Source organism: Chanos chanos, chromosome 10, assembly GCF_902362185.1.
Source record: "Chanos chanos chromosome 10, fChaCha1.1, whole genome shotgun sequence".
NCBI classification, from domain to species: Eukaryota; Metazoa; Chordata; class Actinopteri; order Gonorynchiformes; family Chanidae; genus Chanos; species Chanos chanos.
The window spans coordinates 37,157,883-37,170,220 of record NC_044504.1 but is presented as its reverse complement, the minus strand read 5'-3'; the positions used below and the strand labels follow the sequence as shown (position 1 = coordinate 37,170,220).

General features: G+C 47.6%; 2 protein-coding genes across 2 annotated transcripts; one reads left to right on the top strand and one right to left on the bottom strand.

Annotated features, from left to right (window-relative positions):
• Window positions 1-1,072: 1,072 nt before the first annotated feature.
• Window positions 1,073-4,646, bottom strand: bcs1l (BCS1 ubiquinol-cytochrome c reductase complex chaperone). Its single transcript, XM_030785977.1, has 7 exons — window positions 4,081-4,646; window positions 3,752-3,891; window positions 3,149-3,343; window positions 2,961-3,024; window positions 2,476-2,648; window positions 1,931-2,048; window positions 1,073-1,768 (listed from the first exon to the last, which is right to left on the bottom strand). Exons 1-7 carry the CDS (start codon window positions 4,398-4,400, stop codon window positions 1,516-1,518), a joined length of 1,263 nt encoding a protein of 420 aa, XP_030641837.1. The 5' UTR covers window positions 4,401-4,646; the 3' UTR covers window positions 1,073-1,515.
• Window positions 4,647-6,029: 1,383 nt separating this feature from the next.
• znf142 (zinc finger protein 142) lies at window positions 6,030-11,392 on the top strand. The gene is made up of 7 exons (XM_030787634.1): window positions 6,030-6,255; window positions 6,366-7,190; window positions 7,286-7,463; window positions 7,561-8,912; window positions 9,021-10,531; window positions 10,645-10,750; window positions 10,908-11,392. The coding sequence occupies exons 1-7, from the start codon at window positions 6,030-6,032 to the stop codon at window positions 11,390-11,392; spliced, it is 4,683 nt and encodes a 1,560-aa protein (XP_030643494.1).
• Window positions 11,393-12,338: the final 946 nt, after the last annotated feature.

Below are 12,338 nucleotides of genomic sequence, written 5' to 3'. Positions count from 1 at the left end.
AATAAATTGCTTAGTTTAGAGGACTAAAGGTCATTCATCATTTTAAAGTAACTTAAAAGACATGAGGCTTATTGAAAAGTGTACATACAGTGCCTTTCAGAATGATTCACACCCTCGGTTAATATGAGCATAAAATGCTTTTTAACACTCCAATTAAGGTTTATCAGATGTTCCTACGTGAGGTTATATGTGAATATGTACATAAATGTATTGCTATATTTGGAGAAAAAATGATTTAACACGGCATAACCTTTATTCTGAAAAAGATGTGAGTCACAGTTCCTGGCACCTCTGCATTTAATCCCTTTGTGCACCTCTCTTGTTGACATCAAAGGCTTTTCTTCAAGCCTTCCAAATCTCTTGGCATGGAGGGTGGCATTTGGTAGTTTCTGAAACTTTGTGAGCCCCAGATGCAGAAAACCTCTTCCATTCCCCATAGCTGCAGTTCTCAGAGAAACTCTTGCCTCTCAAACCATCCCCCCCTCCCTGTGCATGGGAGCAAAATGCAGTTGAATCCTGTTCCAGACAGGTTCATCACTACTCTAAAAACCTTAAACGTTTTATTTATCGATGGTTATGGATACTTTTATAGCCATTGCTTAATTTATGAATGTCACTCAGCCATGTGTCGATTTCATTTGTGTGTTCTCTGCCCTTCTCCATGCCAACGGGTGACTGTGGGTATTTGGGCTGTGTCACGCCATATCCGTACCCCAGTGAAACAGGAAGTCATAGATGACCATTTAAGAGTTCCCAGAGACACAGATGAACTTAAAAAGAGTGAAATGTGAATGGGAATATAGATGTTACAGTTTGTCTATAAGAATTTCAAGGGATGTCAATAATTGTTACACACGTTTTGTTCTTTGTTTTTCATTTTAGTTTTCTTTTTGTAAAAAAAAAAAAAAGGTTAGATTTCTCCTATCCGTTCAGCATAAAATCAAGTTGGTATAACATCTTTTCATAGCATTTTTGCATATCTTTCACAAGGATGCTGATCATTCCTGAGGACACAGTGTAATTTGCTCCACTCTACAATAAAAACTCTGTAAGACATTCACGTGATGTTTATTTGATGTTGTTGCAACATACACTTTTAACAGAGGACAACAGAAAAAACCCATACTGTAGACGAAGGACTCAGAGACTCAAACCAGAGCCATATAACTGGAGTCCCTGCAAGTCACTGAAACGCTCTGAGTTTTTATTTGAGCCAGACACGGCGGGAACAAGACAGAGGACATCAGCCGCCACAGCCTTTAGTCACTCAGGTTCCACGCGGTCTCTTCATTTAAACAAACAAACAAACAAAAAAGTGCCCGTTGTCCTTATATGGCATAAGGCAGCATCCCTCTGGTCGCACACTCCACCTCGGTATTGTCCTCAGTTAACGGAGTTTGTTCAAAATAATCCGTCTTCTCTTTCTATCCCCTGTTCCGTTTTCCACTCCCTGTGGGTTTTGTCAAACTTCAAAAATCTTCTAAATTTCCCAAGCCTTTGATCAATCCCCGAGCTTCACTCTCTGATCTTGGCCACGTTGTCAATAGAACCGGCAGGGTCTATCTTATAGAGCATGAAGTGACCCTGCACCTGAGCAGCGCTAAGTTCGGGGTGTGCCGCTAGAGCACGTTCTGCAAACCTTTCCGCCTCCGTGACCGGCTCCATCGGATAGAACCTCCGGAACATTTGGGTCAGCTGCCAGTGTGTGCAGTGCCCAACATACTGCTTTAGGTCCACCCGACCGGGCCGTATGAGAGCTGGGTCGAGCCTTCAAGAACAGGGAGTACAAAGCAATGAAATCCTATTGCAATGACTTTCAATACAATTAAAACCTTGTCATACATTTCTCACACTTATAAATAATTATAAATGTCTCAATCCAAACACGAAGTCAAATGGAAAAAGGTGGGGCTTGCCCTTTGGACCTCACCTCTCAATGAAATTGGTCGTCATGAAGACAATCCTGGCCTCTGAAGACGCCACGCCGTCTAAAGCATTCAGAAGTCCACTGAACGTCAGTCTTCCCATGCCCTGAAAGGCCATCGGATCTACACGAGGAAAACACACAGGCTCTTGATGAGTGTAACGGGAGCTGACATAAGACTCAAGATTTCTCCTATTTTTCCCTAGCACCTGGGTTTTTCTGAGGAGTTTTTTCTTGCTCGCTATGAGGATTTAGTCAGGGGGTGCCGGCCTGCTCTGGTTGTTGTCATCCTGTGAGCATGTAAGGCCTTCGAGACTGTAAACAGTGATATTGGGCTTTAAACAAACTTAAACTTGAACTTGAACTTGAACATAACGGATATAGTGGGGGGGAAAAGTCGAGTCTTAACTTAAGAAAGCACACCAGCAATAACACCACAATGAAACTGAAGGTACTTGGATGTTACCACACGGCCATCTAAACTAAAGATGACGTATAGGAGGTCTTTATAAGAGGCAGTATTCCCCCTGCTCTGAAGGGAGGCAGCGTACTCTCGGCGGGAAGGAGCTCGCGGCTGACGAAGGCTGCATCCACGTCCTCCAGGAGGATGATGCTCTGCTGCGGAGCCACGCTCAGAAGGTGGTTTAACCGGTCGTCAGACAGACTGCGGTCACTCAGGCTCATCAGGCAGATACTGTAACCCAGTTCCCCAGCCAGGGCCGTTCTGAACCGCAAAACACACACACACACACACACACAGCTATGCGCATCAACCTCCAGACTGTCACAAATTCACTTGTTCAAATTACATTTCTAGTGCCTGGGATTTCTTGAAAACCGATGAGGGGTGTGTGTGTGAAATAAATAACTTGCTAACTGAGTGTTTTCTGGTGATTATCTCCTACACATCTTAAGTCTACATGGGCCACAACAACCTGTTAATGATACGGTCATTAGTGGTCCATATTACAACACTGTAGGTAGTCACGGATCATAAAAAGCCCTGTTTGGAGTTACACAGGGTGATGCTACTTACATGAAACTGCTTTTCCCACAGCCTGGAGGTCCATAAAGCAAGTAACCCCTTCTGTACGGGATTCCTAAAGAACACAAAGTCACGCTGAAATGCTTAGACTTTTGACCCAAACAGACGCTACAGCGTGTGCTTGTCTCGTAATGAGAAAACCCACCCGAGCTGAAGAGTTCCTGGTTTTTAGCGTTTACCTCTGTCTGTGTACCACTTCGGATTGCTGATAAATTCCTTAACGTCATCCACAATCCTCTCGGCGACTCCGCTCTCCAACACGACGGAGCTGAGCGGGCGTCGGCGGCGCGGGAAGCCGAAGGGTCGCCACTCCGCTCCCATGGCCGTATACATCACCGTCCGCCCCTCTTCCTGCTTCAGAGCCAACTCTCTGGCTGCGAGGCAAATTCAGAAAAAACAGTCGATCCAACGTCAAACATGTTCTGTTTCTCCAGCCCTCAAACGTTTTGGTTTCGCTAGGGCACCCACCGAGGACCCACTCGACAGCAGAGTTTTGCTCTTGCCCTTATACACCAGACCACACTACTTCACCGAGCACTTGCTTTGGTGAGTCTTGTTTGTCAGGGCAAAGTCTTAATGTACTGTCCATTGGGTTCCCGTGGGTGGGAGTCTGACAAACCATTTGTTAAGTAATGATTAGCCCTAAACATAAGGGAAACAGTAAAGTCAGAACACAATTCAATTGATTATACCATTGTAATAATTGTCTGCATGGCCCATATCATCATAATTATCTCAGACATATATGAAACCCTGCGGATAAAGTTCTAGGCGCGTCACACCTTCCTGTAGGATGCTGAAGAATATCTGCCTGTCTCTGCCCAGTGCGGTGAAGGTGACAGATTCCCAGGGTGTTCCTGTGTGTAGATCCACCATCTGCTTCTCCCTGGTCCTCTCCACTCTGATCCACTTTCGTCCGTACCTACACACAGAAAACAGCGTCAACATGTCACTCCTCAGTCTGAATCAGATGCCAACACAGCGGCTCAGCTCCACGTCACCGTCCAAAAAAAAAAAAAAGTCTAATAAAATCAAACGCTTTCTAAAAACACTGACAGAGCAAACACTCAAAGGCAGGGCGAAAAACACAGGCGATCTGGGCATCTCTCACCAGATGATGTGGTTTCCTGGGCTCGGATGGAAGTCAAACTGCGTCTGCACTCGCCCACTCTCATGCTGCATGTATGACGTCTCCACGCTCAGGTGCTGGGTGTGCCTAGCGTGCTTCGTGATCCAACTCAACAGCCAATGGTAACTCTTATCCCTGCTGGGCACCTCCAGGGTGATCATATAGTGTCGCCGGAAGAAGATCATGCCAATCTGTGCCCCTTTTCTGGCCACTGCGATGGCTGTGCCCACCCCCACAAGACCAAAACCGGCCCCAAAGTAGGGGTTGTCCTTCAAAGCACCAAGGAAGTCTGACAGTGGCATAGCTCAGCTGTGACAGTGTTGTAACAGCTATCAGAAACAAACTCAGGGTCTCCAAAGAAAGGACAGGCGTAAGCACAACGGACGGCGGAACATTTTCAGTTACTTAATATTTATTACGGGTAATGGTGCGCAAACATTCGTATAAAGTAATGGCAGGCTGTACTGTATTCAGAATGCTGTACTTATACCGCTCCAGATATCCTGTTGCAAATAATGAGCTTACCACGTTTTTTTTTATAACTAAGCATGTACCAAAAAAATTTAATTATACCCACAGCTAAGTATTCGCACAGTTTAAGTCCTTGATATACTACGAATGAACCTTTCAACCTACTCCATTAGACAACTCACATGGTCTGTACTGAATGGAAAACGCTGAAAATCACGGAAGTCCCGCCTATTAGAGGAGTCGGCGCTTGATGTTATCCAATGAGCACAGAGTTATTTTAACGTCAACGTTTACGTTTGGTGCTCATGCCAGAACAAATGTATATGTGACGTCATGGCGACCTCTACAATACTTCCGTTGTTTGGCAAAATGTGTACGTCTAAAATTAGCACCACATAAACAGTTCCGCAAAGCTTTCAAGCATCGAAAGCAACTGAGCATTTTCTTGTTTTCTTTTGTTTTCTTTTGTTTTGTTTTTCCCATTTCGTTTTCAAAGCGATTATGAACGCAGCACCACCTTAAATGCCTGAGTATGAAATGCATTTCATTACGGATTTAAACTTGATACATGGCTGTGGGGTCGCAAAACTTACCCTGCATCAACCGTCACTCTTCAACTCTTCGGTAAAAACAAAAATGGCGATTCCAGTATCCTACAGTTCTTATCAAAGCTAGCCAATATGGGTGCACTGTTTATACAATTAAAGCATTTTCGCAGGTAATTTGTGGTCGAATAAGAATCTGACCTCTCGTTATTTACTGTGTGTAGAAATCCGAAGTGGGTGGCTTGCCATATTACACCATGATCTCGTTTGACAGGAGAAACAGTTGTTTTACAGATAGGAAATTCTGTCATATAGATGCGGTCGGTCTCAATTCTGTTTTTGGAGTTGTAATATTGTATACTTGACGTGAAATTAACCCCAATATACGCAAGTCTCATTGCATCACAAGAAATGTCTGATGTGAACTCTTTCAGGGTGTCAGAAGGCAGAATGGATTCTCACAGCGCATTTTAAGGGCGATGGCTATTTAACTGCCTGTCTTGGTGAAAAACATTTTTTCACTCCTTCCAGGCATAGAGAGTGTGTCAGAGCAGCAAAGCCCATTCACTGAAAAGGTCCTAACAGGTATGTAGTAATAATCAAGCTTCTACAACAAAACAGCTCCGTCTCATTCAGAACTTATCATTCAGTTGCATAACCATGATGGACACCTTTTTTTTACTAGTTCTGAATACTAACAGTCCTGCAATTGAACGCAATCTGCACATGTAACTAATAGTACCATATGTCTATATGTTATATACTATATCGTGTACTATACAGCATCCATTATATAACAAAGATATATTGCTGAAGACCTAGCATTTAATCAGATATATTGCTGAAGACCTAGTAACATTTAATCAGTATTGAATGTTGAGGTTGGTGTGTGTATCAGCTGATTGCAGGGAGGAGATGGATGCGCAACCTACCAACCAGGGCACAGTGACCAAATCAGCACCCGATCAACAGGGTGGACCCCAAAATCACAATCCACTCCCAGTCTCTACCGTGTCCCTGGAGGAGGAGGAGACGGTGCCGCAGTCACACAATGTCAAAAGGTCAAACAAAAGGGTCAAAGGGGTCAAACAGAGCGAAAAGGCACCTGCCATAACAAACCAAGGAGAACACAGGTCCAAAGGTAAATGGGCAAATCCAGAATGTCCTGATTATGTTGTGTATGACGATATTTTGTGTTAAGTTTCTGGTCCAGTTTGCCATCTCCCATCTCTCTCTGATCTGGTCCTGCAGGGCACGTTGTAGAGGGGACAGAACATCTCTATCGCACTCACATTTGTTCCGAGTGCCGACGTTGCTTTAAAACGCGCTCTCACCTGCTGGAGCACATGCACCTGCACTTCCCTGACCCCAACCTGCAGTGCCCGACCTGTAAGCACTACTTCACCAGCAAGAGCAAGCTGCGTGTGCACATGCTCAGAGAGTCCGGCCAGAAGCTGCACCGATGCCACCTGTGCCAGTACGGAGCGGTCGAACGCAACTCCCTCCACCGACACCTCGCCAGCGTTCACGGCCAAGCCGAAGACCCGGGCCGCTCCTCGGAAACGTATCCCTGTCCGGCGTGTCAGAAGAGCTTCTGTCGGAGTCAGGCGCTGAAAGCCCATATGAAGACCCATTGCACGACGTGGAACGGACAGCCCCTGCGCTGCTTTCGCGAAGGCTGCTCTTTCCAGTGCACTGACAAGAAAGAGCTCCAGAAACACGCGACGGACGCCCACGGGATCCAAGCCGTGGAGTGTCGGCATCACGCCTGCTCTGCTTTCTTTGGGAGCCGCGACGACATGGAGGTCCATTTCCGCACCCATCAGGCTTTCCACTGTCCGCAGTGCGACTTCTCCTGTTCGAACAAGAGCCGCTTCCTGCAGCACAAGAGACAGGGTCATCCAGGGGAGCAGGAACTGACCTGTGGCTTTTGCCCTTTCACCACCTTCAACCCGGTCGAATTCGAACAACACCAAGGGCATTTCCATGCCAACGAGAAGATTCATCGCTGCCAGCAATGCAGCTTTGTCACTGCGCACAAGAGAGTGCTTGTTCGCCACATGCTGATGCATACCGGTAACATCTTGTTCATTTAAATAATACCAGGGTACGCCAATACACTGTTTGCCTTTTCGTTTAAACAAATGAATTGCTTTTAATATCATTTTCAGGTGAGAAGCCCCACAAGTGTGAGGTGTGTGACTTCAGATGTCGTGATGAGACTTATCTCTCCAAGCACATGCTCACGCACTCTGATAACAAGAACTACATGTGTTCAGAATGTGGCTACGTGACCAAATGGAAGCATTATCTGAACGTCCACATGCGTAAACACGTGGGTGACCTCAGGTGAGTGACCGAGGAAGAGATTGTTTGTTTGTTTGTTTGTTTTTATTGACATAGAAATGCAGATCACGTCAAATGACCTGTCTTCCTTCTTGGCCAGGTACAAATGTGACCATTGTCCTTACCGGTGTCATCGCATCGATCAGCTGAACAGCCACAAGCTCCGTCACCAGGCGAAGTCGTTGATATGCGAGGTGTGCGCCTACTCATGTAAGCGCAAGAGCGAGTTACGAAAGCACATGCAAGTCAAGCACTCCTCAGCAGAGGAAACCCAGGTCCCTGTGTACCAGTGCAAATACTGCTCTTACCAGACAAAGTACAGGCAAGCCCTGCATAACCACGAAAACTGCAAACACACCAGGACCCGCGAGTTCCGCTGTGCGCTCTGTTCATACACCACGTTTAGCAACACGGGCCTCTTCCTGCATAAGAGGAAGGTCCATGGCTACATGCCAGGAGATGTGCAGTGGCTGGAGAACTATGCAGAAAAAGAGAGAGAGAAGAAGACGGTTGATCTGATTCAAGGTTTTTACTCCAAAGCTGCGGCACCAACTCAGCAGGGAAATTCAGCCGAGGAGCACGCGAGAAACCAAGAGGATTCTGAAAACAATACGAATGACGCTTGTCAAAATGTGATGCCAAGCGACCGTGAGGTCAGTTTGACAGCCTCTCAAGTACAGGGTCACTGTGAACAGCCCTCATCAAACACGTCAGGACCCGGAAGGACGGTTTTGGAAGACCAAGTCGACTCCGATTCTGTTTTACAAGGAGATACTGGCAAAATCCCAGATAGCCGCCAAGCTGACCACGATCAGGAACAATGTTGTACTTTAGTTTTAACACCCATAACAAACACTGAAGGTACAGAGTGTGCATCTAGGCAAAGTGAGACCCCAGCTTTGGATGTGACCATTAGTGATCCCGTGAGGCCCGAAACCGCGCGAGACATCCCACAAACCCACGCGGAGTCAGTGAGTGAAGAAGATGACGTCGTCCTAATGGAATCTGAGGAACAAAGTGATTCGGAAGAGCAGACAAGTCTGTCTAGTTCTGCGGTTAGAGAGAGGCAAGAGAGTGCAGAGGGTGACAGGCCTGTGGAGCTCTCTCCCAGGGAGACCACAGCCAAAGTCCCAGAACCAGAGGCTCTGCTCAGCATCATGCGGAGACAAGACAAAGACCAGGCGGAGGCTTTAGTGCTGGAAGGGAGGGTGCAGATGCTGGTCGTTCAGACCCAGGCCAGTGTTTACCAGTGTGAGCACTGTTCTTACGTCACCAGCAAGCACGCCGCCCTGCGATTGCACAAGTCGTCCTGCAAGGTCAGGAGGGCAGGCCTGTGCTGCCAGAGGTGTGGTGCGAAGTTTAAGCAGCAGCGTGGTTTGGACACTCACTGCCTCAGAAAGTGTCCCGCGCTGAGAAGAAACAGGAGGTTCTCACGGCTAACCACCGCAAGGAGTTCCACTCCCCACCTGACCTTGCAGGGGGAGAGAGAATCCGATTTAGCCGACGGAATTACGACGGCTGATGTCAGCCAAACAGAGTCTGCTTCACGTACTTCCAAAGCAGTTATGGACCAGACAGAATTACAGTCGCAACCAACTGGACAGGAGGCAAGTGTGTGTCGAGGACCCGATGGATGCTCTGTTACTGTTATGGAACAAACGGAATCCGACGCCATGGGAACGAGAGCCGGGGCCCAAAGCGCCAAAGATGTCGTGCGATACAAGACCAGCGAGACGACAAATCTTAAACAAGGGGAAGGTAAACACATCTGCAAGACGTGTTCTTTTTCAACGTGCAGAGAAATCACCATGGAGCGCCACCGTGCAACCTGTGGCAAAAGCGCTCGTAAAACAAAAGCTGATGAAATTGAGGATGTTTTAGAACTCGAAGACGCCGATCGTGAGCAAAGAGAGGATGGTGATGGGAACAGCAGCAGGGATACAGAGATTACAAAGAGGTCAAAAAATACCAAACAACGATTTTCTTGTGCAGACTGCTCTTTTTCGTGTCACCAGGAGAGGGCGCTAGACAGTCATAAGAGGAGGGGTTGTCTGAAGCCTGGGGAGATCCAGTGTCAGAACTGTTCTTTTGTTGCCAAATCCCAGCAGGCCCTTGACCACCACACTGCTGTTCACAAGAAAGAGAAAAACTCAGTGTCGCCGAGAAGTAAAAAACCCAGACTGCAGTGTCAGCTGTGCAGCTTCACTTGCAAACAGGAACGTCGCATGACGCAGCACGTTTCCGTGAAGCATGAGGGCGTCAGACCTCATCGCTGTCGCTTCTGTGCGTTCAGCACCACACGCAAACATCGACTCAACGCTCACGAGTCCATGCACACGGGCGTTGGTCGTCACAGCTGCACGCTCTGTGACCAGACCTTCAGCACTGCATCTAAGCTTCGACTGCACCGCCAACGCGTTCACGACAGGCAGCCCACCCACTTCTGCTCCCTCTGCGACTACAGCGGCTACGGCCCCAGTGACATCAACCGCCACACCCTCAGCTGCCACACGGGGGCGCTCAGTCACCCCTGTGACCAGTGTGAGGCGCAGTTCAGCTCTGACATGGCGCTGAAACAGCACTGCAACAGGAAGCACCAGGGGTCCAGCAGCTTGTCCTGTGCCCACTGTGACTTCACCTGCCTCAGCAAGGCTTCGCTCAAAGTCCACCAACAACACCAACACACCCAGTTAGCACAGGAGGGCAGCGACACGCGGGGGGGTCCGAGGGAGCGTCGTAAACCCCCCCATGTTTACCAGTGTCCTGTCTGCCTGTTCACCGCTCACAAGAGACATATGCTGGCCCAGCACGTGTTGGACGAGCACGAACAGTGCCCCCTAGAGGAGAAACCCCTGAAGTGCGACGTCTGTGGCTTCTCCTGCCGGCACCAGCTGGTGTTTGACCAGCACATCCGTTCTCACGGAGGCACACGCCTCTATAAGTGCACGGAGTGTGAGTACTCCACCCGCAACAAGCAAAAGATCACCTGGCACACCCGCATCCATACGGGGGAGAAGCCGTACCACTGCGAAAAGTGCAGCTACTCCTGCGCAGAGCCATCGCGCCTGAAGGTACAGGGGCCTGATTTGGAGGGTGGGGGCATAATAAGCGAAAAGCCTCACTGTGATACTGAGTTAAGAGTTTAGACATCATTATGTAAAATGTGTTCCTACTCTCGTTACAGTATCACATGAGAATTCATGAGGAAGAACGGAAATATCTCTGCCCGGAATGCGGCTACAAATGCAAATGGATGAGCCAGTTGAAGTATCACATGACTAGACATACAGGTACATGAATACAGATCCATATGTGTGAGCTGTAAAAGGCAATGCTCATTTGGACCCTCTTACTGGACGAAGTTCTGCCATCACTGTAACTAAAATATTTGTCTTGTTCTGTTCTGTTTCGTGTACTCACCACGTTTTTTTCTCTCCGTGCCTCCAGGAGCCAAACCGTACGCGTGTGAGGAGTGCGAGTACCGCACCAACCGCGCGGACGCCCTCCGCATCCACAGAGAAACGCGTCACTGCGACGAGCGTTCCTTCATCTGCGAGAAGTGCGGCAAGGCGTTCAAGACGCGCTACCTGCTCAGGACGCACCAGAGGAAGCACAGCGAGGAGCGTTCCTACGTGTGCCCCGAGTGCCCCAGGACCTTCCGCTGGCCCGCGGGCCTCCGACACCATTACCTCTCCCACAGCAAACAGCTGCCCTTCCGCTGTCTGCACTGCCCTTACAGGGCCAAGCAGAACTTCCAGGTCGTCAGGCACATTAAGAGGCAGCATCCAGACCAGCCCCCGCAGGACAGCGTGGGAAAAGACCCAGGCCTCCCGAAGCTCCATCTGCAGAGGGGTCTTCTCCGAGCGCAGCAGAACGGAGAGGGGGAGAGGCAAGACGCGGAGGGCGCGGCCCACCAGAGTGGAGGGGTTTAGTCGACGGTCACATTGACTAGTCAAGATGTACAGTATTATGTTGTGTACAGACAGAGCCTTTTTACTCTGAGATGTTTATAATGATGTGGTACTTTAATGATGTGCATATTCAGTAGTGATAATGGTGAATGATTTGCATAATAACTGACATTTGTACAAGAAGTGAAAAATAAAATAAATCCAGTCATGATATAAATATAAGTATGTACATTGCTTAATGTGTCTTTAATAACAAGACCTTATGCTATGTCAGATTAGTGTGTTTTGTTCTTTTTATATGTGGTGTTAAAGCCAAAGTCACTTAAACACAGCTTATGTTTTTTTCAGCTGAATTTGACAGCATCTCATTGTTTTAGTTTAAAATGCTGGTTGTCACGCAAGAAAAAGAAAAAATAATAATTCATAGGTTCTGATCATGTAAAGGATACGTTAAATAACAGAGCAAAATATTACACAAACAGCCTAAACAGATACTCGAAAGCAGGGCCATTTTATATAAAATTAGCAAAATAAAAAAATGAAACTTATTGCTGCACTAAGCAAACAGTACATGATACTGATCATTTGTCATTTAGCAAACACTGTTTAAAGTTTTAAGACATTTTACTCAGCAGAGTATTATAAAAATTAATAAACGCTGGAGTCCCAGTATTACCACTGGCCTGGTCAGCACATTTAAAAGAACACAGCGGGCCATGCTCTGGGACAGACGACCGGACAGGGCGCTCTGCCCACTGTTACACTTTAGCGACACCTAGTGTCGACAGGGCGCCTGTGCAGTAGAGGCGATTTCACACACACGCTACGCTCCTATGATACACATGTAAAACAGTAAGTGAAAAGAGGCGGTAACTGGCTTTGCATGTGCTGACAGACACATGCCTAAGCCCTCAGCCACCTGGTTTGGTGCAGTAGTCAGGGACTTAAAAAACAAATGGAACTGTGA

Bases quoted from the DNA above. Each gene is read 5' to 3' on its own strand.
- bcs1l (XM_030785977.1), bottom strand. From the start codon at position 4,400: ATGCCACTGTCAGACTTCCTTGGTGCTTTGAAGGACAACCCCTACTTT. The intron at 2,049-2,475 runs GTACGCTGCCTC...TTCCTCGTGTAG, and splicing joins CGAGCTCCTTCCCGCCGAGA to ATCCGATGGCCTTTCAGGGC. The intron at 1,769-1,930 runs GTGAGGTCCAAA...CTGTTCTTGAAG, and splicing joins ACGACCAATTTCATTGAGAG to GCTCGACCCAGCTCTCATAC.
- znf142 (XM_030787634.1), top strand. From the start codon at position 6,030: ATGGATGCGCAACCTACCAACCAGGGCACAGTGACCAAATCAGCACCC. The intron at 8,913-9,020 runs GTTCCACTCCCC...GTACTTCCAAAG, and splicing joins ACGGCTAACCACCGCAAGGA to CAGTTATGGACCAGACAGAA. The intron at 10,751-10,907 runs GTACATGAATAC...CCGTGCCTCCAG, and splicing joins TCACATGACTAGACATACAG to GAGCCAAACCGTACGCGTGT.